The following is a 26,693-nucleotide window of genomic DNA, read 5'->3' on the forward strand; positions in this document are numbered from 1 at the left end:
CGTCTCGAAATTCCGTTACTGTTTCCTATCGACCACGTAACCGTCTCTGCACGATAAACACCATACCGAAAAGCATTCGTGCTTTCGTTTCACGACATCTTGAAAATTTCATTCGTCTCGTTTTGCGGTGGTACCTTTCGAACGTTTGAATTTCCCGCCCTCTGCGCTGGCTGCGCGCGACGCAGCGAACGCGCCAAAATGAGATAGTTTCCGGTAACGCGCCACCCGAGAAAACCGCGGCAATTCTGTTCTCGTTTATTTCAATTGTTATAGTTTTAAGAATTTAGTTAGAAGAATTGAATTAGAAGAATTAGCTTGAGAAGAACGAGGTTTGGTGAGTTTAAATATATTAATAGTATTATTACTCAATATTTTTATATCGTGAAAAGAACATGCAACGCAAGATGTATTTGTATGATGAGAAATTTCGATAAGGGTCTGTGGCCCGATTTAGCGGTACGTTTGAATGTGATTACCATTCGTAAATGAAAAATGTATACAGTGCTATTTAAAAGATAAAAGTATATAATACTGCAAATAAATATATGTTACCTGTAGTTTTCACTTGATGCTCTAATCCGTCACTACATCCTATCGCAAGTTACGTTACACAAAATAATACACTATGAAATTCTTGTATGAAGCAACATAATTTTATTTGACATCTTTTTTCTAATATAAAAGGAATTACACATTCATTCGGCTAATGTATTTCTTATCTCACAAATAAATGCGCAGTGTATGGTTATACGGAATTCGTGTTAGCTTTCACTACCATCGACCGGATGTTTTTACAGAGATTCCCGACAAGAAACTTAAGTACATTCTTATTCAGTCGAACGGCACGCAACAAATGTAGAATTTAACGCAACTTCTTCACAGTTTAACAGCGTTTTAAGAGCACGATTTCTTAATGTAATTTACGATTGTAGAAACTTATAGAGGTACTTCTATATTACAGTAACGCTATCTTTCTTTTCTTGTCAATATTTTTTGTTTGGATTCAAGAGAACGCTAACACGATATTTCTATTTTGATTATAATCTTACGAAATCGATCTGCTAACGATACATCTCAAACTAATTACTGCATACGGTTTTAAGTTTTCCAAGCGAATTTACAGGCCAGTTTTAGAAAGAGCAATTTCGTATGACATCGAAGTTATAAAAACTAGAAAAATGTAAACGCTATTAATTACAACAAAATGAAAATCTCTATTGTTCTAGTGTTTCCTTTTTATACAAGATTAAATAACAATTATCGTAGCCTTACAATTTCTTATGCACAAATGTCTTTGTTGCGTGTACCTTCGTGCTGTTAAATTTCGCCTTAATAATATTCATTACTCCTACGTTGTACTAACAATAAGCAAACATTATGAAACGCAAATACTAAAAGCGTATTCAGACAAATTGAATGTGTCGTTACAAGATCAGTGGTAGTTGCAATGGAATTGCATCGCAAGACGACTAAACAACGTGTTGTACAATTAATTAACAATACCGAGTGATTGAAGATCTTCAATCGAACATTTCTGTACGATCAAACGCGTATAGTGCGAAAACAGTCCATCAGCAAACAGGAAACATTAGAAAATTCAGCATGTTGAACATCAACGTGTAAATGTTAGATGAACACAGTGCGTGAGAAATGCATACATTAATTCAAAAAAGTACTTCGGTACCAAAATATGCAATAAGTCTGTGTCGCTATACAGCGTGTACGGCAGGTGTTCATTTCACGATAAACACATACTTAGAAATAGAACACATAAACAACAGAAGTATCTTAGATACGCCTTATATATATAAATTGAAAATTATTCGGTATGTATCGTTCTAATTGGAAAGTTCATCTTCAATACAAAGTAACATTGTAGCAAGATTTGTATCAAACGTTGTGTTAGGTAAAGCACGAATATAGACAGTACCGCCGAATGTTCAAATTTAGAAATTGTTCAGTTTTCAAATTTTAGTTTTTAAATTTAAGAATTTCAAGGCGGTTCCGGATATAAATTATACTTTACTAACACGTTTCAAGTAGTCCAATAGAGATTACATAATAAATGTTCAAAGGATAAATCTCCTAGAACAACCAATTTCACTGGTTTTATGATGTAACATCCATGCGAGCCGCATACGAACAGTGCACCATGTTTAATGATCTTAAGTCTAGAAAACACAATCTTAAGATGCATCGTTACTAAAATTGGAACGAGCGCTTATATTGTAAGCTTCAACTCGTTAATAAAGTTTTTGTATAAAAAAGGATGAATTTTGAGAGTCCAGAGAAACATTTGATCGCTTGAGTACGATGAGCAAGTATCGTTTATGGCACATAACATCGTAAGAATGTCGATTTAGTAAAAGATGTAAGAATAGAGCTTCCATACTTAGATGTAGAAAAAGCAAATAATTGTGCGAACTGTTTCACTTCTTTCTCGCGTAAATAGTTTCTAAATATCATAGAAAGCAGCGCATATTGACACTGAGTTTTGGCATGGTATAGTATATATGCATATCAAGAAAAGCTTTCAAAACAATATTAGTATCAAATACGATAATATCGTGTTTCACAGTGTGTAAATGCATTTTCGTATGGGTCACACGCGTGCATACATATTACTTAGAATTATTTGTATAATATAAATTCACTTAAGAGACTCGATGAACGATGCAATTAATCGTACGATGTAATATCACAATACAAACGCTTACAAGTATACTATAAACGTAAAAAAGAAACTTTAGTCGTTAAAAATCATTTGTTTGTAATAAATCTGATTAAGTAAATATTTCAAAACCTAACAGAAACATAGCATTATAAATACTTTTCTTTTATTATGCTAACAAGTATACTTAAATTATTCACTTTAGCAATGTAAAAAACTCCGTAAGAAAAACATACGCAAATTGACGTAAATTATGCAACATTATCGAATATAAGATATACGTACGTTATATTAAAAGAAATTTGTGCCACTCAAAGTGCATTCTAACGTTTTGTATATAAAAGTACATATCAGTGCGTGTGCATTTGAACATACTTCTAACGAAGTACACAGAAAATGTACTATCATAATGCACGTAAGTACTTAGAGCTTAAAGAGCAATGCACAATTTACGTTGGGCGGAAGCAGTGATGTAATAAGTCTATCAAACCCATCATATGGGAAAAAATTTGCTTCAGAAATCCGTTCTTAAAAAGTATTAACGCACCATTGATAAATGCAACATTGTCATCTGGAAAGATTAGATCCTGTTTCGGAATCAGTACCTGTTGATAATATGTATGTTGGTGTATAAGAAAGCAAAAGGTGTACAGCATCTTCTCGATCAAGAGCTCGTAGCTGCTGTATTAAAGAACCTACAGTGCAATCGGTGCCTGCATTGTTAAGTAACCTAGCGGAAAGTGAATATACGTGATTAAGTAATAAAAGAGGGAACTGATCGTGAAAATTGTCACCTACCTTAATGTTGGACTATCTACTGTACTATCTAACTGAGCGACTCGATCTCCCAAACCAAGTCTTACAGCGAGTAAACACCAATCTCTACCGTGACGATCAGGAGGATCCAGCATCTGAGCTAATCTTCTTTGAACGGCAGGTTTGATATACTTTATTGGCTGTTTTGGTCCAGGAAGACAATTTTCTATCAAAGGTAATCCACATCCTACTATTTCCCATATCGTCTCTTCTTTACCGTTCAAAGGATTTTTGAGAGTAGCTTCTTCAAGACCTTTATCTATCAACGCGGATATCATCGGTGCTGGTTCCCAGGAATGTATAATCTATGAAGTTCAAGAAGAGAGAATATTTAATACATTTCAATTAAACAGAGATTCTGATCATGAAATAACTCACTTCATCATATTCTCGCAGCTGACTAGGACTTAACCAATGTCTTTCTAGTAACATCCCAGGAGCAACTAACTCTATAGTTGTCTCAACAGCATCGAGAATGATACTGAGCAGAGCAAAACACTGAGCACTGGTACCTCGTGGACCACGCACTCTTATTTCTACGTAACTTTGGTCTTCGTCTTCAAAAGTGATTATACTTTCGCAAGGTCCGATACATAATTTTGATCCACGCCACCATTGATATAAATCTGAATTTGATGGATCCCACGACTGAGTGATTTTCCTTAACTGTGACTGTATAATATGTTGTCATTAGAAGATTGGTTATAAATATATGACATTATGAAATTATTATTCCACATACTTGCAAGTGTGGGAATATTGCGATTAAATGATATAAAGGTGCTTCGGATGGAGAAAGACGAAGACCAGTATGAGGTAAAACATTGGAACATGGGTTCCATGGCTCCCATAATCCTGGTAAACGTTCAACGAGATTCAAACACGGTATTTCATATTCTACTTCATCATCGTCCACTTCACACTGGAATAAATTATATAGTTGTGCTAAGTGCAATGATGAAAGGTATGCAACTCTTGTGAGAAGTAATATAAATTTTCACCTACCGGCACACATAAATTTACAGCTTGCAGAGCTTGTAAAGCTTGTCCTGCAGGACAAGGACAGCGAGCCTGAAAATCCTCTAAAGCATAAACTCCTGTTGTACGACCTCCAAGACGACCCCTCTGTTCAGGACTTAATTGCCAATTTATGACATCCTGCCAAAACCATTCTGGACTTAAAACTATTAAATTTCCAGGAAGAAGCATACATTCCCCTAAATTCTAAAAAATAATAACTACTTAATATATTAAGAATTAAAAATAAATTATGAAAATATCATATTAGTAACACGAACCTGTAACTGTAATCCAAGATGTCTACAATGTTCTAAACAAACTAATGGATTAATTTTTCTCACTTCCCTCAAAAATTCCTCCTGTGTAAGCATTACCAGAGGTACCTCTAAAGATTGCACATACGACCTCCAAGCTTCAGCAAGACCGGTCCACACTAATGCGCTCTATAATAAAATATTTGAACCTTTACTGATAAAATATAGTAGAAAAAGTATGAAGTAATACACTGATGCAGAAAATATATACAAGGGTAGTATTTTTTAAAATTGCATTGGACAGTAGTGCATGTATGTATTAATGGGACAAAGCATTAGAGCAGTTATTAAATAAATTACAGCTTCATTATACGCATCACTTTTATCAAAGGAATTGAGAAATAGTTCGACCTGTTTATCAAGATTCGCCAAGGGCACATACGAGGCCGCGGCCCGCGGCGTGTCACGTCGAAGAATACTTTCTGCAACTTCCGGTCCTTCCTACATCATGCATTGCATGCAGTAAGGCTGATGTTAATAAACGTTAATGACCAAATAATCAGCAACTAAAATATATGTTGTTAGTAAATTGATCATATGATAGTGACAGCAGATATAAAAAATTTAATGTATAATATATATATCTTTAATCAAGGAATGTGCTTATTTAAATGTTACAAGTAACTTTTTCAATATAAAAAATACAAATTATCTTTGGTGAGCTTAGTTACTTGTACGTGTATCGAATGAACCATGCATCATGAATGACCATGGATTACAAAAGTGTTTGCATTATATTTAAAAATCAATACTTTGTTCAACATGGTATTAACATCGCAGGATTTGAAATTAAATAGATGTGAATAGTACAAATGTAATTAGCATTATGCAAAATGAAATGATCCGATTCTAATCAGAACCGTTTTGAAAATGTTAATGCACACATTTATTTGCATGCTGTACAAACAGTGGCGTTATCCCTGTAAAAAATGTGGAAGTATAATTATGTACACGAATATATCAAAGTGAACCTGAACTTTTTAAATTCAGAGTATTCTACAGTAATTTCGCGTTGGTACGTGACTTGACTGAACGAGTCGCTCGTGCAACCAAGCATGAAATGATTGAAGACTTAGGTTTTGATAACCATAGATATTGATTAACTTGAGTTGAGATTTTTTTAATATCGTTCTCATTAAAACAATGATTTTCTTTTTAATAAAACTGCAGTAATAATATACATTAGATGAATAACATATTTGGATTCTATTCTCAATTCAAATCAAGCAAATCTTTACTTTTATTTGAATGTGATACTATGTATGCCATGCAATAAAAATTTTGTATAAAGTATCAAAATCTAAATTTGCAAGATGTAGTTTAAATTAACAAAGTATCAGAAATGAATACGGATTGTCAAAAAAAACTCGGTTAAGACTGAGAGACTCGTAATAATAATTTTGTTCGGTATATATTTTACAAATGATGGATAATAACAAAAAAATTGTTTCGCAGTATGTATAAAATAATGTGAAAAGTGTATTAATTTTAAGAAATCATATAATCACTTCACCTCTAAAAACTCCATCCTTGCATTATTCAAGTAAGATCTTAGAAGTTTTAGACCAGGACTAGAAGGGTTAGTTGCATCTACTGCGACCATTTGAGGTTCATCTCCCAAAACTGGTGTAAACTCTTTCAAAAAAGGTAAAAGTGGTGCAAGAAGATTACCACTATTTGAATTTGGGGCAAGGGGTTCTGGAGCATAAGTTCCAACTAAGATTACTTTAACGTCATTGTATTTGCCGCCAAAACCTATTTAATAAAATAAATTAGGTAATGCATCAAAACTCTAGATAAAAATCCTAGTTGCGCTAATGATTACAAAACAAATACAGATAGTTGAACTTACCAAAATTAGTAGGTGCAATTCGATCTGAAATAAATCGCAACCAAAATTTGACTTGTTGAAGTTGTACTGTAAGAGGTTCTCTAAGACTGACAGTGATAAGGTGTACGGCAGGTTGTTGAAAAGTAAGTACATAGTGATATGATGCTAAGAAGTCTTCACGACCGCACAATTCCCAAAAGATACATTCTCCACCTGAATAATTGAAGCCATGAAATGTATATATCCCCAGTTTTATCTTGAAAGAATTTGAAAGATCAGTTTCCTTACCTACATTACCACGACTCCAATCTACTCCTTGTGTGCCTTCATATTCATTGTCACTGTATTCAAAACTAAGTGACCCATGCTTACTAGTTACGTCTAGTTCGATACTTGGTTCTCTCTAAACATAAATAATTACTTTTACAAAAATTCGTATTAATAAGCAAGACATTAAAACTCAGTTAACTACCTTTGCAGTATAATTCTGACTTCTTGATCTTCTGAAAAATCCAAAACTGAAGAGTCCTGATTTTAAAGAGTTGATTAGAGATGATTTTCCCGATGCACAATGTCCTAAAAGTCTTATGTGTAAACGATCTATTGGTCTGTGTGTTGGTTGCAGCTGTTTGATGTAATTTTCGCGTTGAACCGGCTACAATTGAAATCAATGTTAAAGCATGGAAAATATAAATGATAAAGATCGTTTCCTAACATACGTTTCGGAGCTTATCCAACAGTGATGCGATATCAGGATGTCCATATTTAATTGCTGTTACATCTGCTCTAATCCCACGATTTGTCTTGTCAACATCACAACCAGCAAGGCACAAGTGTCTAACAAGATTAATGAAACCATGCCTAGCTGCTACGTGCAGTGGTGTTAAGCCCTTTTTGTTTGGTGTATCCAGATCTATCCCACTTTCTATTAAAAAAGTTACCATTCCTTCATCTCCTGTTTCGCATGCTAAGTGTAAAAGTGTATCTTCTTTCTGTTTGAAGGAAAATAACTGTTCATATTTTATCTGCATTGCATAGGTTTACAATATATATAATACAAAAGGAATCTCACAGAATCTTTTACATTCAGTGGTGCTCCTTGCAGTAATAACTGAGAAACAGCCTCAATACAGCCTCGTTTAACAGCGCTAATCATAGCTTCACCAAGACCTTGAGAGGCTTCTGATTCCTACAGAATAAGAAAAAAATATAGATATCAAATGTTGTATTTCTCATACTTATTGTGTTTTGTCATTAATTTTGCTACAATGTACGATCGATACATGTAAAAATACGAATAAATTTTTTCTTAAAAATAAATCAATATACAAAGTTTGTCTCAATGATATTTCATAGTACTCTATACAAAATTTGAATTATATAAGATACATATAAATATTAACTTAACATAATAAAATTTATATATAACTGTACAAATACTAACATTAGGCACGCGGTGTAAATAAATAAACATTATTTTATATAAATAAAAAAAAACAATATGAGCGATTAAAAATATAAATTATAATCAGCTCTGATTATTACAAATAAAAGTATAATATTGTATTCAGGAACAGACCGTGAGGATCCAAGGATGTTTAAGGCACGATTCTGCAGTTCCTCTTTCTCTGAAAATGAGAAACAAATTTTATGATTACTACCTTTTATTTTAAATTAATGCTATCTTTCTTAAAATTATTTCTTGAACTTACTTTGGATCCTTGATCAACAAGGATCGTATGAAATCTTTGGCAATTTCAGATACTGTACTGAAATACTCATTATCAAACTGGTATTGACAAGCAGCAACATTTGCATAAGTTTCTTGTTTGTCTTCACCTAAGAATGGTGATGCACCACTTAAAAGAATGTATGTTAAAACACCAACTGCCCAAAGATCAGTTCCTAAACTGAGTGGTTCATAATTTACAATTTCTGGAGCAACAAACTCAGGTGTACCAAATAGTGCTCTGTGTTCTGACCCAGGTATTAATCGATGTGAAAGACCTAGATCTGTGTAAGGAAAAAATTACACATGGTTTTTCAACTTTTTTTTAATACTGAATCAATGTTCAAATTTTAATAATACCTATTAACTTTATACTTGGCATCGGTGGAGGGGTTGATAGAAGAATATTTTCAGGCTTGATATCTAAATGAGCAACTTGATGAGAATGTAAATGATTAAGTGCCATCAAAACTTGACGAACCTATAGAAAAATATAGTTCGTATCAGACTTGTTATTTAAATCATTACTCAAACTACAATTGTTATGACAAGAGTAACTACAAACCACGTGTGCAGCTTCTAATTCACCAGATGGGACCCAATGAAAGAGTTCTCCTCCAGAAATTAATTCTAACAGTAAAACAACCGTTGTACCTGTATCTACAACTTTGTGCAATGAAACAATGTTTGGGTGCCTCAACCTTGCTAACAAACCTGCTTCTCGTGCTTAAAATAAAGAAATAAATATTTATTTGTAAAAAAATGAATGAAAATAAAACTCAAAGTACCTACCAATATCTGCTGCTGCCACACCTCTGGCAACACGTCTTTTTCTCATAATTTTGGCAGCATACAGTTCTCCAGTCTTTATTTCCATACATTTTCGGACTATTGCAAATTGTCCTCTGTAATTTATGAGTAAAGAAGTAATTAAAATATATATTCATTATCATTATCAAGAATATGCAAATTATAAGCACTTACTTCCCAATTTCTTCCAATAGTTTATAATTTTTCTCAATTGGTTCATGATGAACCTCCATCAAAGTGTCCCACTCAGGACCTAATTAATAAATTGAAACTTACATACAATTCTGATTACAGTAAAATTGATAACTTGTTTGAAAGAATACTATCTACAAATATTCATTATCAGAAAGAAACAGTAACAACAAACGTTCTCTTTGAACTTTCTTGATGGATAGGTATAAATTATTAAGTAATATTTATTTATTAACAACTGATGTGTACAACCAACGAAACGTAAGACACCTGTCAATCTTGTAGTAAACAGATACGAAAATCACTTCCGTACACGTTTAACCACGTGGATGTAATCTTACTACAAAGACAATAATCGTATATTAAACAGATCGCTGACACCGCTTTGCATCCCTCAATTGTATTAAATTATGAAAAACTATTAAACATCTGCCAACCTTAACAGAAACATTATTACGATAATACATACGAAGATCAGAAACGGTTAAAAGAAAATAGAGTTTTACCACCGTTCAAAGTTCCCAATTGGCGAGACGTGCCTGGCATCATCTCACGTTCATGCTCATCGTTCAGTTTATTCCGGTTTATCCGAACAGTTCTAAGATTCGCGAAGAGCCGTTACGAAAATTATGTCCCATTCGTCGGCCTTCACTCATGCCGGCCACCCCACACATACAATCGATATACCTGTGTCGCGTGAAACGCCACCTTCCTTAAAATTCATACTTATATTCTGTTCAACGGAAGATCGTACTCATCGACAAATTTCTGTTTGTTCTACGCATGTCAGCACCTATACTCAGTGATCCAGATATCTAAAGCTTCAAACTCTCAAATTTTCAAAACTCCAAATTCTTAACTTTCCACTTTCTGAAATCTACAAATTTAAATATTTTTGAATCTCAAATTTTCCAAGTTTGCAATTTCCTAAACTTCTGAACTTCTAAATTTCTGAATTCACAAATTTGTAAATCTCCAAATCCCTAAATTCATAAATTTCCAAATTTGGTCATGCCTGTCGTGTTATTCGCATGTTTTGCGCACCTTGTATATACCCGACGAATTAGAAAGCGTATGGCAGTAGGGGAATATCAAGTGGTGAGAAACATACTGAAATTAGTCGCATTGCGCGAACTGAGTATAATCTCCCATTGAATGAATAATGCATATGATTTTATAGAATCTGTACTTTTATTAAATCACGCATATCGCTTTCGCACCATCGATCGTTATCTAAAATTTTAGTTACAAGATAATGTTACAATGGAAAGACTTTGTATTGAAAATGAAACAAATGGTGATACATAAAAATCATGTAACATCATTGTATAATTCATAAAACTAGAATTTCATGAATTTTAATAAATACAAAACAAGGAAACATCCAATTTAAAATAATAACATAGACAATTAAAGCATATTGTATCAAACTTCAATACTTTATCAAAGCACATACTTTTTATTAAATATGAAAATGCATACAAGCAGCCAAGTAACGCTTTTTATGAATATGAATTATGTTATAATAAAACTATTGTGGGCATGAATTATTAAATGTTAATACAAATAAAAGTTTTTAAGTGCAATATAAATTTAAGATTTCTATTCCTTCATAGATTCTTCTGAAACTTGTGCAGGTGGAGTAGGCTCATTATCTGCTTTCTTCTTTTTGCTTCCTGACACAATGTCATCAATTCTTAGTAACAAAATGGCAGTTTCGATAGCGGTTTTATACGTCTGTAACTTCACGGATAAAGGCTCCCAGATACCACGTTCTTTCATATCTACCAATTGACCAGTTTCTCCATCAATACCCCATGTTATTCCTTCAGTTGCGTGTTTTGCACGTAATGCAGTTAATGTTCTAATTGTGTTTGCTCCACAATTTTGGGCAAGAGTTCTTGGGATTATTTCTAATGCCTGTGCTACAGCCTTGTATGGCCACTGTTCCACACCTGCAAGCCTTGCTGCTTTTTCTGCTAGAAGTCTGGATACTGCCATTTCTACTGCACCTCCACCTGTGATAAACATAATTAGAAATTGTAACATATATTACTCGCTTATAAAAAAAATTATTAAATAATAAAGTACCTGGTACTAATTTAGGTTCAATAAGAAGATTCCTAGCAACATGAAGAGCATCTTGCAAGTTCCTTTCAGTTTCATTTAGCATATCTTTGCTTGCACCCCTCAAAATTATAGTACATGCTTTAGGATCTTTGCATTCTGTGATAAAGCAGAAGTATTCATCCCCAAGTTTTTTAATCTCAAAAAGACCAGCTTTAGTACCAACATCTTCCTCGCGTAATTCATCTGTACGATTAACTACAGTGGCACCACATGCCCTTGCAATTCTATTAATATCACTTTTTCTCAATCTTCGAATTGCAGAAATTCCAGCTTTCACTAGAAAATGTTGAGCTATATCTGATACCCCTTTTTCAGTAATCACTACATCAGGTTTCACAGCTATAATATCTTCACATATCTTCTTAACATACTCCTCCTCCAATTCTAAAATTCTGGTGAAGTCTGTATCCTTCAATATTTCTATATTAGTTTGTGATTCACCTTTCTTATATTCTAAGGAACAATCCAACAAAACTATTCTTGGGTTCTTAATATAGCGTCTCATTTTTGGATGGGTAACATCTTTACTGAACATTACTCCCTTGAGAACAGTACTATCTTCAATACTTCCTCCAGGAATTTTTTCCACTTTTGCATAACGCTTTATGTCTATTTCCCTTCTGCCATTTTCCTCAAACAATACAGTATTAACTGCATCCAAAGCAATTTGACATGCCAAGTCAGACCAACGACCAATAAATTTAGTTCCAACACAAGAATTTATGACTTGAATTAACTTGCTTCTATCATTGCAATCCAAATCTGTGCTGATTTCTTCATTAAGAACAGTCACCATATCTTCTAAAGCTTGCCGAAATGCTCTTATGATAACAGTTGGATGCATATTCTGTTCTAAGAATGGTTCAGCAACAGCTAAAATTTCTCCTGCTAATATAATAACTGATGTAGTACCATCTCCAACTTCTTCATCTTGAGTTCTGGCTATTTCAATCATTGATTTTCCAGCAGGATGTTGTACTGTTATTTCACGTAATATAGCATTTCCATCGTTGGTCATAACTATACCTCCCATTGGATCCATCAACATTTTTAACATTGCTTGTGGCCCCAGACATGTTCTAATGACATCTGCTATTGCCTTTACAGAATAATATATATATAAATCATTTGCATATCAAAATAAATTTATAAAAGTAAATAACACCATAAAATCTGACTATTTAAAGTTAATTTTAAAATAAAAAGTTGATAAAGTACTTGATGTATATATAAATTATTAATATCCTTATTAGAACCGAACAGGTACATCGGAACAAAAAAAAATTACACGTGGGTGTACCAGTGACTGGACAAAACCTTAAAAGGTAAAAACGTTAAAGCATACATTATGAACTCACTTTTCCGGCTTGAATATTTTCTCTCTGTACTTTCCGGCCGGTATCCCGTTTAGTATTTGGACCTGCAATAATTAAAGCACGCAACATCGTGAGAAAAGATATATACAATTGAATATCTAAACAAATGAAAATTAAAATCGTTATTGTTTTAACGCACTTAAAACTACAATCGAAGCAGCCCCTGGCCCGAACATTTTTCTTCAATTCTTTCAACAGTAAAACCTTCTGACAGTAAAAGACAGTTAAGTACACGCCTGATTTTTCCAGAAGAAAACGAGACGAGAACTTGTAATAATTGGTTAGAAATGCGCACAACGATGAGTGTATAGTTCCAAAATGAAATACCCTAGCAGACTACGCGTTGCCACCAGATATACAAAATATTACTATAGTTATATCTGTCACTGGTATTACTATAGAGATAAAATGCATGAATCATATGTTGTTACACACATAGCCACTCATTTATCAGGTGGAAATTTAAGGTGGAATTGTATATGATTTAGTCATTTCATAGTTCGTGAATGAAGCTTTATTTGTACCATTATTTTGAGTGATAACATAACATAAATTTTCTTTTTAATTACAAAAAAAAGATTAAATTTTTTAAATAAATAATACATACAACTTTGTTTACAGCTTTAGTCAAGTTAGGTGTATCACTGTGTATAATTGTGCAAAATACACTAATTACACATCAATAATTAATTAAATGTTTACTAGTCTTAACATAGGAATTGTTAAAGCTTATGACATAAAACGAAAATAATGACTGCCGTAATTTCCTCTGTTGCCCCAATTTCCGCCACCTCGTCCACGTGAATTCATTCCATTTCCTCTATTGCCGCTACCTCTGTATCCACCATAATTGTTTCTTGGATAACTACCACCAGGTCCTCCACCACGAAGATTTCCGCGGAAACCACTATTCATTCTCATCATTTTTGCTGGTGTACCATCGTCCGAATGGAAGTTAAATGAATGCCCTCTTGGAGGCCTTCGTGATTGAAAACCACCGCCAGTAATCTGATCCAAATTGTAACGGCAGGCATTCATTCCGCATAATACCTTAATAACGTTTAATACCTTAAAAAAAAAACAAGATGTAAATATTTAAAATCATATTATAAATAATAAAAATTATAAAATATTACTTTTTCTTCATTAGGACTTAATTCTAAAATAGTTTCGGGATCCTTTGCAGCTTTGACGACGAGACTTTCTAAAGCAGGTCGTAAAGCCACTATTGCCGCTGCGTGAGCTGGATCCATATCCAAATTTATCCAGTTATCCAATTTTACTACACCATTAATAAACTCCACTTTTCGAGAACCAAATAGTAATAAATGAATTGGAGACACCATGGTCATTTGCTTACACGATACAGCCCTTGTACGAATCTGAAATGATAAGGTGAAGGAGACAAATAATACAATTATTTAGTCAAGAAAAATATGTTTTACCTTTTCTCCGAATACGAAGAATGGAAATGGGAAATTTTGCTCAAAATTACTACAATTCACTGAAGTCTTATGAATCAGTGCTGCCTTAGATTCGGTAGTAAGCACTTTTCTTTTTTCTTTGTGATAACAAACATTTGGATAAAGACCCATGCATAACAATGCAGTGATTGTATCAAGACGAACATCTGCCCCAGCTTGATAATTTAATGGAGTAGGACAAAGAGTTTCTTGTGGGAATCCAGCACTTTGTAAAAGTGCTTGTAATTGATTCTGTGTATAAAAAGTACTATTAGCATAAATTTTAATAATAAAGTAATATATATTAAAAAAAGTACCTTAGCTTCCCACGTTACTCTTAGTGTAGGCAAACTTAAATTCTTTGAATCACAAAATGTTTGCTCTGCATATTCTCCGCCTGCTCTAGCTTCTTCCCATGCTTGAAAAGCGTGTAACATTGCTACATGATCACTGTATCTTGCGCCAGCAAACCATTTCTGCTGTGCGGATAAACGTCTTACATCAGGTCCCATATTGTATACTTCTGGAAATGTTGTACTATTTGCCGCCATTGTGGAGAGTGCATCACCAACTCGGAACATACAACCAAGAATCATCATTTTGCCTAAACGTGGCTCTATAGGTAAACGAGCCAATATTTTACCAAGTGGCGTTAACTCATCATTTTTATCTAAGCACTTCATCTCTGAAATAAATATGCAATGAATATCTCCAGATGTAAATACATTAATGAATATTTGCTTGAAGAAGGAAACATACCACGTAGTATGACCTCGGCTTCAATCACAGCATCTATTGGTGGTGGTTCAATTGCTTTTGATAAAAATTTTCCAATACTACCTAATCTTAATAATTTAATACTTAATGCTAATTCATGTAAAGGTGTTCTGAACATTTCTGGTGTCATATGTTCATCCATTTTATTAAAACGTGCTTTAGAACAAAGATGAAAACAGAAACCTGGTCTAACACGTCCTGCTCGGCCTTTTCTTTGTTCTAAATTTGTTTTACTAGCCCAAACTGTGGCATAGTTTGTCATATTATTGTGAGAAGTAAAAAGCTTCATTTTAGCTTTACAAGAATCTATGACATAGACTACGTCGTTAATTGTGATAGACGTTTCAGCAATATTAGTTGCTAAAATAATCTTCGTCCTTCCCGTTTCTACGGGATCAAAAACTTTGCGTTGATCTTCTCTAGGTAATTGTGAATGTAATGGTATAATTACATAATTCACTCCACCATAAATGGGATGTTGTTGCAAATGTTTCATTAGCGCAAATATTAGATTCCAACCAGGTAAAAAAATTAAAATGGCACCTGGAATACCTTGGTCCTTGATATAACTTAGTAAAGCCTCTATAAGTTCAAAACTTATTTCTTTTTCCGTAAGTTGTGCCATGGCATTTTTTGTTTGAATAGAATAATGTGCATCAATGACTTTATTCAAGTTTTCTTCTGGTTCTCCGTCTGCCGGTAAATCATCTGCATCTCGACTTTTACGTTTCTTGGAATCCATAGGTGGTACAAAATTTGTTAACTGTATACAATCTTCTAAGAAATATTGTTGTACAGGATATGATCTGCCTGGTATTTCTATTACCGGGCAATTATTGAAGTAATTACTGAACAATGTTGTGTCAATTGTAGCTGACATTAAAATAATTCGTAAATCTGGATACATGTGAATCATATCACGAAGAACAACCATAATGAAATCAGAATTGACATCTCGTTCATGAATTTCGTCAACAATAACATGTGAGACACCTCTCAAACCACCTTCTAATTTTCTTAATAGTACACCAACAGTACAAAACAGTATGCTACCGTAAGGTCTTGGTAAACAGGATTCAAATCGTACGGAATAACCAATTGACTGCCCCAAATTTTCACGTCTTTCAGCGGCAACCCGATCAGCTACGGATACAGCAGATATTCTTCTAGGTTGCGTAATTGCAACGCTACAAAATGCACCTTGACCTGATGCAATGTAATCATCCAAAATGAATTGGCATACTTGAGTCGTTTTACCGCAACCGGTGTTTCCCCGAATAATAATAACAGGGTTTTCATTAATAGCACTCATTATCTCATTTTTCATTGAGAAAACTGGCAAACTAGATCTTTCTTTAATAATCTGTTGAAGGTTTTCATCCTGTTGCAATCTATCACGTTGTTCACGTAATAAATCTTCTGATAACTGTTCTAAACTCATTGTAGCCAGTGGTCCTTCATCTATATTACAACCAGTCCATGGATCCCAATTTTGTTGTGGAGGAGACCAACTTACCACACCAGCAGGTTGTGGTACAGATGAAATAAAGTCATCCAGTACCTGATTTGTTAGTAAAGAAACAGCATTGGCAGATTGATCTTCATTTTCTTGTGCAGGTGGTTGCTATAAAAGAAAATAATATTTAAAACTACATGACACAACTTATAAAAATAAAGTTAGACACTAAAAATTACCTGAATTACTATGGTTGAAACTGGTGTTATATTTAAACTTAAAAGAACATCATGTATCTGAGTTACCAATTCTGGTGAAATTTTAACTGGATATGGTTTCATTTGTTCTGCTTCTTTATTTTTTTTCAAAGTACCATTGAATGCTTCAATAACACCAAGATGGTATAATTGCCGGACAAGGGATAAAGCACAACTTTTTGATGCAGTTTGCTTATTTGAACCAGTTTCCCGACCAGTAATATCTAGAATTCATTTTCATTAAAGTTTCCATATTACAAAGCTTTAATAAGTGATCAGAGCATTATTCAACAACTTACTTCTCCCAAGTTGTTTTACATAAAATGTCATTTCAGCCATAAAGCTCCTATATATAAATTTATATCTTCATTATTAGTATTTTGTATATATTTTCATTTGTGGACGAAACAATATTATCACAACATGAATTCAACTTACACTTATAATTGTTCAAGACCACATTGGAGCACCTTGCATAGTAAGTCATTGTGAGTGACTGCACCAGAACTCTTATTAAATCATTTCAATAAAAGTTCTGGTTAAACATTATCTCTATCTGTGTACAAGAGAAATAACCTTCTCTCTTGTACCAGCATTGAACATAAGTAAATAGTGTACTCCAAAATGGTCTTGTGGAATTTCGAATGATATACAAAGTACTCATGCATTTGCTTCTTATTGCGTTGAAATGTCTTTATAGTGTAATCTGTGACTTCAAGTGGAATTATGATATTGCAGTAACACGTCCACCAGTGCTAAAGTAAACACCTTATCGAAACAGTTCATACCTTGTATGATCTGGACCAAGTGGGGTATATTTATAATCAGTATTAATTTTATTAGATTGCATGAATTGATGAAGTTTTGATTTAGCATTTTCTATAGTCCAATTTCCATGAATACCAGAATTTACATCAACATCTTCTGCATCTTCCACTCTTTTCTGATCTGCTATTCTATCTATATAAGTATAATTGCCCTGACCATGTTCATTATATGCTCTGTAGGCTTGTCCTATATCATTAGGACCCATGCCATCTTGAAACACAGACTTCGTCGAAGGACTTTCACATTCTACTTTAATCATTGGTGCTACATTTTGTGGTTGTATATTGTTCATATCTCGTGGAACATCATTAGAATTTACATGTCCTGTACGGACTAAATAATTAACATAATCCCTAGCTGCATTGCCTTGAGCATCTTTTTTATTAGTAGAGTTCCCTGCACCCACATAATCAAATCCAGGTATGCGCAATTCGCAGAGGAATCGTTGCCGATGTTTCAACCCTTTTTTTATGTAAAGAATTTTTTATGAAATTTCATTTTTATAAAACTCTGAATGTTACACTGTTTAAAAAATATTTGTACAATACCTGTTGGTCTCACATCAAATTGTGGTTCTTTGCCATTTTTTGCACACCATTGATGTAAAAAAGATTTTATATCACCCATTTTTTATTTTTGTAATACCCTTAAAATAAGGTATTGGTTTTAAATAATTACTATACAGATATAGTTGATAATATAACCTACACCCGACATGAATTCATAAACACTGATTAAACGGCGTCTACCGGAAACAGAAGTTACTACTTACTAGTTACTGCAGCAGGCAAAAGATCGACTGCAGCGTGTTGATTTCAAATTATCAATAGTTTTATTTAATTAAATAGATACTCAAAATAAGCTAAATTTAAATCCAAGTATTTAAAAATATTTCAAATAACATAATGCACAATCGCAAACATGCCAAATATTGCTTTTACAGAATCGTTCCTAAATTGATTTTACATTTCTTCTGAAGTTAAGTTTTAAATAAACGTAAAAAACAGGACTTTTCTTTATCACATTACAAAAAATGTTAACACATAACCAAGATCAAATACCGATGATTTGCTGAATATATTGTCTGTTCATCTTTCGTAAAATTTAAGCTTTTATATACAATAGAATTGGAAAGCTTCAGGTCAATGTTTATTAACAATATTCATCTTCAAGACTCATAAAATCGGATATATGCATATTTGTACCATTAATATGTATCTACAAATAATTACATATACCGAATTTAGAATCACAAGTACAGGCAATTCAAACTATTAGCGGTAATTTAAAGTAATTTGAAGTTTTATTCATAGCTTTATGCTATCCTTTTTTTAATAAAAATATAATACAATTTAAAAAATTATTAGTTTATTTACATTGCTTTTATAAACATACTAATTTATGTATACAATTATAATTTAGTAGTTGCATTGAATTCATACTAAATATACATTGATACAAAAAGTTAAAATTAAATATAAAAATGTGAAAGACATATTAATAAGCTAATAACATGAAATAAAAGAAAGAAATAGTATAGAAGATATTTCAATGAGATTCATTACTGGTTGCACATACCTAATGGAAATATATAATATACAGTTATTCTGATTAAGTGACAACTAAACTCTCTGAAGAAATTAAATTATATTAGTCATAAAATATTGTTTGTTAACTGTATAAATATGGTAATAAAGTTTGTACTAAGTAAGTTATACACATACAAAATATATTTAATCTTTAGAGTACAAAGCTGAGAGACTTGCATCTTTGAAATGTACGAATTTTAATATACAGTGATGATTCCATACAATATTAAAATACCAACAAATATACATTAAACACATATTTTATTTTATATGATTTAACGAATTTTTAATGCTAGATCTTAGTGACTCCACATAATTGTTTATGTTTCAAATCTAGGCTCTGTACTTGAAAGATTATTTATAAAATTTTATATGTACTTCAAAATATTATTGGTAAAGGTGTTATGGCAGCAAGCCTCGATGATTGTGCGATTCTAGGACTTCTAGGTGATCTATGTAATTGTGACTGTGAAAACTTTGAAGGTGTTCCTGATGCTACACCTGAAGGAGTTAATAAATTTTTTCTTGTTGGTTTTACAGGTGTTCGTACTGGTGTCCTCAGTTTGGATTTAGTTGCATTGAATAATACCTGTTCTGATAACAAAGAACTGCGCAACTCCTGTTTATCTTTCAAGTGTTCTTTAAACTGACTATAAGTTGTATCTGCTGAACTCTGAGACATTGAGTTCTCCTTCTGAGGGATTTTACTTGCAGATTGTGGTGTTTTCTTGGAAGCTTTAGCACTTTTTCGAATTTTAGATCCAGTACCTATTACAGATACATTTCTACGTTTGGCTGAAGAGTTTGGAGAAGAACTAAATAACAGTTTTCTCTTTGTGGAACTAACTGGTGTAGGACGACGAGTGCTCAATATAGTGGGGGTTTTCTTTGTTGAACTTGAAGCAGTTTTCTTGGAAGCACTTAATGTTGCCTTTTTTACTGATTTGTCTTTTGCTTCTTTTCTAGCCTTTTTTATTGTTTCTTTTTCTTCGTTCAGGTGTTCCCATGATTCTTGTAACACTTCTTCTATGGATATTCCATTTATGGTAAATACTTCACCATGCAAACTTTCATACTCTTTTATTAAGCTTCGAAGTTGCTCTTCTATTTTTGGCAATTTTTTCTGAATTGTTTTACGTTCTTTTTCTTCCATTAACAGCTGACCTCCACGATTATAAAAACGATCTGGATCATTTGCACGTTGCAGCAATTCTTTCATTTTTACCCATAAATTATCACGTTCTTCTAAGAGCTCAAAGATAGGCTTATTGGCTTCATAAAACTCTTGAACCCTTTTTACTTCTAGTTCATGTAAAGTTAATAAATCTTCTGTGTAGGTGTGAGAATTATAATGTACAAATTGTTTCTTTTGCTCTTCACTAAATTTACATAAATCCCATAATCTTGTCAACTCAGATCTCACTTGTGCTACATACTTAGCAATATTTTGTCTCCTCTTTTCTTTACATCGTTCTAATTCTGATGTTAATGCATTTATGGTTACTATGCTATATCCTGTATAGCTGTCAAGAAACGATTGACAAACATGTTCTGGTTCATCAAGATATTTCCATAATGCAATCAATTCCCGTTTAATATCTTCTGCGTGTTCCTTTGCTTCATCTGCTTGATGCTTAAGCTTATCTCTAAGTTCTCTCAATTTAGTCATATTGTTATTACTGAATACAAAATTCTCACTATCTTTAGATATTATGTGTTCAAAATTTGAAGATGGTGATATACCCATATCATCCATCATTTTAACAATTGCTCTACGCATTTCTTTGAAAATAGCTTCTAAACGATTTTTCTCTGCTTCTTGTTTTTCCAAATAAAGTTTAAAACTGTTAAGTTCTTCCTCCGAAGGTAATTTTTCTTCTATATTAATTGGTTGTGTACCCAATATCTTACAAAGAGACCTTTCCTTTGCAAGCAGTTCCTTTAAATGTGTCAGACGTTGTTCCTTGCAGTATTGCAATTTATGCAGATCAGTGAGTAGCACTTGTTCTACTTCCTTCAGTGGTAAATTTTCATATCCACTAATTACTACGTCTGTTCCCAATTCTTTCGTTAACACAGCAATTTGCTCCATTAATTTTTTAACGTTATCTAAAATCGTCTTTTTCTTCAATTCTGATTCTGAAACCATATCATTTAACAGATCATTTAAATGATTGAATACTTGCTTGCAATATATATTCCGAGTTTCTTCACTGAATCCTATTTCTTCCCATACGTTGTGTAAATGGGATAACGCATTTCGGAGTTTTACAATAGTCTCCTGTACTATTGGTTCCCATTTAGGTATGTTAGACATTGTTGTATCTCTGCTTTACACGTTTTAACGCAAAATTACAAAGCTTAACTTTCAATACAACAACTGGTAAACTAATCTTACATTTACTTAAGTATTTAAGACCTAACACGCGCGTAAATCCGACAGAACAAACTTTACTCGTCCAGACACGATCAACCGTTGTTCTTTTGAATTTATATTTCTACTACAGCGCCACCACTACCAACATATTGTGCGGTCAGTTTCTATTGGTTTGAAGCAAGCTTTGTAACCAACATCGACACATGCGCAAAGAGTAGATGTAACAAGAGGCGACACTAAATAAAGAAACTTACTTTTTAAAAAGAGACAGAGGACACGACCAATTTAAATGGCCAAATAAAAAGAATCGGAGATGCGCATGTGCATAGTGTATGGCGGTCAAAAAAGAATGGTTTGAATCTGCCTATTCACCAGTAACTTATTTGTAATAAATATTTTGCTGTACCTCATTTTTTTATGAGTTATTTGTAACAATCATTTCTATAACACATCATCAAATATATTTTGTAGATCAATTTTAGTACATTCTCCCCTGTTTCAATTTTTCCACGCCGTAAAATTGATAAAAATAGCTGAAAAGACAATATTAGTAATGTCCAGAAAATTTACTAAATATATTCTAAATTATTAAAGACTGACCTGAAAGTAGGTTTGCTCGACTTAAATTTCCCGCTTGTGTGTACCTCAGCGCTTTCAAGAGATCAAAGGTGCTGCCTCTGGTTTACTCTGTGGTTTCCTGCCTTATCTGTTGTCATCTAGTTCTGCAAAATTATACATTTTATTATAACATTCGTAAATATAGATTTGGATAAGTCTGGAATTTGTAATATATGCTTACTCCCAAACATTTTCGTAAAAGAAAATGTGGAACAAATGAAATTATAATTTAATTCGTAGCTATTAGCTCGATATCGTTTTCTAAAGTTCATCTTTATAAAAATGTTTAGAAAACAATATCGATTACCAGGTCACACCACGTGGAGGTTGCTACGATAGTGACCCGCCCTAACTCCAAATCCCTTCCTCCCTCCAAATGCAACCTCATTTATCAGAAGGATAAATGAGTTCTAACTCTACTTAGCTCATAAGCTCACATATACAAGTTCTTTACCACAATCCAGTAAAGAACTTGTATCACACACACACACACACACATACATTAACTTAATACTAATTGCATAGGATCCCACGCATACGCTTAACTTATTCTAAGCGCCGCACGGTACCTCTCATTCTAAGATTGCACTCAAATATTCTATGACGAAGTAAAAAAGCAAAGGGACAAAAAAGAAAGTTAGAAGAACTTTCTACTAAAAGAGAAGAAAGTTAGAAGAACTTTCTACAAAAAAGAAAAGAAAGTTAGAAGAACTTTCTGTCAAAAAAGGGGATGAGTATTTTTCGCCAAGTGAACCTCGCCTTCCATGGGTCAAAGGGTAGTGCATAGTGTCTTACGTGAACCACGAGACAGAGATGAACCGAAAATACTGGCAAGAACGAGTGACACATCCGCGGAAAGTTTCCCATTTCTCCCCGCTTACGTTTTAGGTAAGTCTTACTGCAGAGAGGAAACCCTGCCGTGAGGCACCCGATCGAGACGGAACATCAATCGATCGGCCCTGCAGAGATGTGTCCCTGGCGCTACACCAGTACTTGCAGCTCACCCCTGCCCGTGTTCACAGCGCTATGAACCCCCAATGATCCACTTGGGTTCGGACCGATTGACAAAAAATAACTGGGTATACTACAAGCTAACGCGTACAAAGTTTGAGAATTCAGAAGATGCAAGTTAGAATGAGAGGAACTTACAGGGACTCGTCCGCCCTGCCCACGAGCACACTTAACTTAAAACTAACGCACGCATTAAATTCACTTAAAACTAACGCACGCATTAAATTAACTTAAAACTAACGCACGCATCCCTCGATGATCCCTCGATGGATGTCTTCAATGATGACCTGTTCATTACCTACACAACAATTAGTCGTAATAATAAAAAGAGGAAAGGGGGAAACAAATGCAATAATAGTAACATTATAATGTTTAAGCATGCACAATTCACGTCGACTCCATAGAAATACATCTGTAAAATGTACAATATACTTGAGAAATATTCAATTAATTAATTAAAATACGAACCTGAAACATACAAATACAATTAAGACACATACGAATAAATAAATTGCTTACATAAAATTAAAACCTGAATCATACAAAAATGATTAAGACAAGTATGAAACATTGAAAATTGCTTACATAAAATTAAAGCCCTAAATGTGCCTTTTGTTCTAAAATTGCACTCGTATAATGTAAAAGCAAGTAAAGAGAAGGGTAAAAGAAGAAAGTTGGAAGAACTTTCTTTTAAGTTTAAAGCAACTATTAATAAAAAAGATAGGCTACTACTACAAACTAATATCTAAGAAGTTAAAAAAGTTGCAAAGATGAGTGCAAGTTAAAACAAAAGGCACTTACAATTTGCGCAAGCTTTTCGCCACATATCGTGACGAAAAACCTGCGCCCGAGCCCACCCTTCCTCCCACAGCTCGGAATTAATCTAATTTAGATATGAAATTGAGAAGTTATAATCGTAGCTCTTAGCTCGATGTCGTTTTCTAAAGATAATTTCGTGAAAAATATTTAGAAAACGACATCGATTTCCGAGTCACACCACGTGGAGGTGGCTACGATAGTGACCCACCCTAACTCCAAATCCCTACCACCCTCCAATTGCAACTACCTCATTTATCGGAAGGATAAATGAGTTCTGACTCTACTTAGCCCGTCGCGAAAATGTGCAAGTTTTTTACCATAAAATAGCAAAGAACTTGCACCGCACGCACGCAGTACAATTTTAATACAAACTAGCTTATAAACTTAATACTAATTTCGTGGGAACCTACTACTTTGTTTTAAAATTGCACTCATATTGAAACCATAATGAAATCATATTGAAATTATAGCGAAGTCATAATAAAATCAAAATAAAACGAAAAATCTTAGAGGAAAGGAATCTAACGCGTACAAAGTTTACTAATTAAAAAGAGTGCAATATAAAACACGCACGCTTTACAAACATATTTCTAAACGCAGCGCCTCTTATTCTAAACGCATGTACCTCTTATTCTAAACTTGCGCTCAAATAATCTACATATAACGAAGTAAAAAAGCAAGGGTATGAAAGTTAGAAGAACTTTCCAAAAAATAAAAGAAAGATAGAAGAACTTTCTGTGAAAAAATAAAAGAAAGTTAGAAGAACTTTCTGTCAAAAAGGAAAGAAAGTTAGAAGAACTTTCTGTAAAAGGGAGAATCATTTTTCGCCAAGTGAACCTCGCCGTCCATGGGTCAAAGGGTAGTCCATAGCGGCTTACGTGAACCACGAAGACAGCTTTGAACCGAAAATAGTGGCAAGAACGAGTGACACACCCGCGAAGGGTTTCCCATTTCCCCGCCGCTTGCGTTTGAAGCAAGTCTGACCGCAGAGAGGAAACCCCTGCCGTGAGGCGGCAGATCGAGATGGTTCATCGATCGATCGGCCTCGCAGAGATGTGTCCCTGGCGCTACACCACCATTTGCAGCTCAGAACTGCCCCGTGTTCACAGCACTATGAACCCCCAATGATCCACTTGGGTTTGGAACGATTGACAGAAAATGATAGTATGCTACAAACTAACGCGTACAAAGTTTAAGAAGTGAGAAGATGAGTGCAAGGTAGAATAAGAGGCACTTACAGGGACCCACCCACCCTCCCACGAGCTTAAAATTAACGCACTTAAAAGTAGCAAGCTTAAAATTATCGCACGCATCCCACGATGATTCAATGATGTCTTGATGATGTCTTCATAATGTCTTCATTCTTCGCGTATACGCATTACACACATGCACTCACACATATTTTACAATGGAAGTACAATTTTTGACGCAACTTAAAACTAACTTAAAATTAGCGCATCCATCGATGACAGAACTTTACAGTAGGTCTTTGATGAATACTTATTTTCTGAAACAGATAAATATTCATTAAAACATAAAATAAAATTCATTACATACTTACAATAAATTCCTGAAACCGACAAACATTCATTAATACAGAAAATAAATTTCATTACTTACTTACAATAAATTCCTGAAACAGACAAATATTCATTAGCACAGAAAATAAATTGCATTACTTACTTACAATAAATTCCTGAAACAGACAAAGATTCATTAAGACATCAAATAAATTTCAATACTTACTTACAATAAATATCTGAAACAGGCAAACATTTATTAATACATAAAATAAATTCCTGAAACAGACAAATATTTATTAGCACAGAAAATAAATTTCATTACTTACTTACAATAAATACCTGAAACAGACAAATAATAATTAACACAAAGAATGGAGGGAGTTTTAGAACCTCAGATCCCGGAATAAAAATGCAAAGATATTCGAGAACCTCAAAACCCGAAATAAAATTGCGAAGAGATTCTGAAACTTCAAAGCACGAAATAAAATCTCGAAGATGTTCTCGAAACCTCAAATCCGAAATAAAACGACAATTCGAAATTAAATCACGATGAGGCTTGAAATCCAGAATGAAATCTTAAAAACTTTAGAACAGAATCAGAATGGTGTGGAAATCCAAAAACCTCGGTGCTCGAAATAAAATTCTCATCGGAAATGAAAGTGGCAACAAGTATGAAGAAACGATCGAACAATAAAGTGATATGAAAAGTGGAATCAAAAATAGCGAAGCAACATGAAAACTTTGAACCTAGAAATGAAATGGAGTTTAGAAAATTTTGAACTCTGACACAAAATAGAGTTTAAAACATTTGGAACTCTGAAATAAAATAGAGTTTCGAAAATTTTGAACTCTGAAATAAAATAGAGTTTAGAAAACTTTGAGCCCCGAAAGAAAATAGAATTCTGAAAACTCTATGAACTCCCTCGATGATCCTGCATCCTGTACTCACATTCACACAAACTCACGCATACTACAACATAGTACACATAGATACTAATGTACCTTCTGTTCTAAAATTGCACTCGTGTAATTTAAAGTGATGTAAAATAATAAAGAGAAGGAAAAGTAAAGAAAAGAGTTGAAAGA

General features: G+C 33.5%; 4 protein-coding genes across 8 annotated transcripts; all 4 read right to left on the minus strand.

The window, feature by feature from the left end:
- Positions 1-631: 631 nt before the first annotated feature.
- Positions 632-10,666, minus strand: LOC100881638 (death-associated protein kinase 1). 4 transcript variants are annotated; one of them, XM_076532176.1, is made up of 21 exons: positions 9,890-10,666; positions 9,654-9,820; positions 9,366-9,444; positions 9,174-9,286; positions 8,947-9,107; positions 8,742-8,862; positions 8,365-8,665; positions 8,232-8,280; positions 7,725-7,841; positions 7,372-7,644; positions 7,125-7,307; positions 6,941-7,055; positions 6,674-6,865; positions 6,335-6,576; positions 5,173-5,262; positions 4,786-4,950; positions 4,493-4,711; positions 4,230-4,409; positions 3,866-4,159; positions 3,470-3,792; positions 632-3,401 (listed from the first exon to the last, which is right to left on the minus strand). In XM_076532176.1, exons 3-21 carry the CDS (start codon positions 9,422-9,424, stop codon positions 3,239-3,241), a joined length of 3,360 nt encoding a protein of 1,119 aa, XP_076388291.1. In that variant the 5' UTR covers positions 9,425-9,444; positions 9,654-9,820; positions 9,890-10,666; the 3' UTR covers positions 632-3,238. The 4 variants fall into 4 exon arrangements, with proteins under 4 accessions (XP_076388291.1, XP_012139239.1, XP_003702712.1 ...); XM_012283849.2 differs by lacking the exon at positions 9,654-9,820 and having other exon boundaries at positions 9,893-10,666; XM_003702664.3 differs by lacking the exon at positions 9,654-9,820.
- Positions 10,667-10,822: 156 nt separating this feature from the next.
- On the minus strand, positions 10,823-13,205 carry CCT3 (chaperonin containing TCP1 subunit 3). The gene is made up of 4 exons (XM_003702665.3): positions 13,029-13,205; positions 12,872-12,933; positions 11,475-12,612; positions 10,823-11,401 (listed from the first exon to the last, which is right to left on the minus strand). The coding sequence occupies exons 1-4, from the start codon at positions 13,063-13,065 to the stop codon at positions 10,986-10,988; spliced, it is 1,653 nt and encodes a 550-aa protein (XP_003702713.1). The 5' UTR covers positions 13,066-13,205; the 3' UTR covers positions 10,823-10,985.
- A 175-nt stretch (positions 13,206-13,380) lies between these two features.
- Positions 13,381-18,439, minus strand: mle (dosage compensation regulator mle). Of its 2 annotated transcripts, XM_003702649.3 has the most exons (9): positions 18,219-18,439; positions 17,631-18,132; positions 17,142-17,188; positions 16,825-17,066; positions 15,112-16,753; positions 14,670-15,037; positions 14,335-14,604; positions 14,026-14,271; positions 13,381-13,957 (listed from the first exon to the last, which is right to left on the minus strand). In XM_003702649.3, exons 1-9 carry the CDS (start codon positions 18,295-18,297, stop codon positions 13,619-13,621), a joined length of 3,735 nt encoding a protein of 1,244 aa, XP_003702697.2. In that variant the 5' UTR covers positions 18,298-18,439; the 3' UTR covers positions 13,381-13,618. The 2 variants fall into 2 exon arrangements, with proteins under 2 accessions (XP_003702697.2, XP_012139245.2); XM_012283855.2 differs by lacking the exons at positions 17,631-18,132; positions 18,219-18,439 and adding an exon at positions 17,281-17,608.
- A 582-nt stretch (positions 18,440-19,021) lies between these two features.
- LOC100880074 (protein regulator of cytokinesis 1-like) lies at positions 19,022-21,786 on the minus strand. The gene has a single exon (XM_003702650.3). The coding sequence runs from the start codon at positions 21,574-21,576 to the stop codon at positions 19,639-19,641; it is 1,938 nt and encodes a 645-aa protein (XP_003702698.1). The 5' UTR covers positions 21,577-21,786; the 3' UTR covers positions 19,022-19,638.
- Positions 21,787-26,693: the final 4,907 nt, after the last annotated feature.

Source organism: Megachile rotundata, chromosome 5, assembly GCF_050947335.1.
Source record: "Megachile rotundata isolate GNS110a chromosome 5, iyMegRotu1, whole genome shotgun sequence".
Classification (NCBI taxonomy): domain Eukaryota; kingdom Metazoa; phylum Arthropoda; class Insecta; order Hymenoptera; family Megachilidae; genus Megachile; species Megachile rotundata.

Excerpts from the sequence above, each read along its gene's own strand:
- CCT3 (XM_003702665.3), bottom strand. The coding sequence starts at position 13,065 with ATGTTCGGGCCAGGGGCTGCTTCGATTGTAGTTTTAA. Across the intron at positions 12,934-13,028 it reads TGCTTCGATTGTAGTTTTAA|GTCCAAATACTAAACGGGAT; the intron begins GTGCGTTAAAAC and ends TAATTATTGCAG. Across the intron at positions 11,402-11,474 it reads TGAACCTAAATTAGTACCAG|GTGGAGGTGCAGTAGAAATG; the intron begins GTACTTTATTAT and ends TGTTTATCACAG.
- mle (XM_003702649.3), bottom strand. The coding sequence starts at position 18,297 with ATGGGTGATATAAAATCTTTTTTACATCAATGGTGTGCAAAAAATGGC. Across the intron at positions 14,605-14,669 it reads GAGTAACGTGGGAAGCTAAG|AATCAATTACAAGCACTTTT; the intron begins GTACTTTTTTTA and ends TTTTATACACAG. Across the intron at positions 14,272-14,334 it reads TCTTCGTATTCGGAGAAAAG|ATTCGTACAAGGGCTGTATC; the intron begins GTAAAACATATT and ends TTATCATTTCAG.
- LOC100880074 (XM_003702650.3), bottom strand. The coding sequence starts at position 21,576 with ATGTCTAACATACCTAAATGGGAACCAATAGTACAGGAGACTATTGTA.
- LOC100881638 (XM_003702664.3), bottom strand. The coding sequence starts at position 9,932 with ATGATGCCAGGCACGTCTCGCCAATTGGGAACTTTGAACGGTG. Across the intron at positions 9,108-9,173 it reads TGTGGCAGCAGCAGATATTG|CACGAGAAGCAGGTTTGTTA; the intron begins GTAGGTACTTTG and ends CTTTATTTTAAG. Across the intron at positions 7,308-7,371 it reads TGTTGGATAAGCTCCGAAAC|CCGGTTCAACGCGAAAATTA; the intron begins GTATGTTAGGAA and ends TTTCAATTGTAG.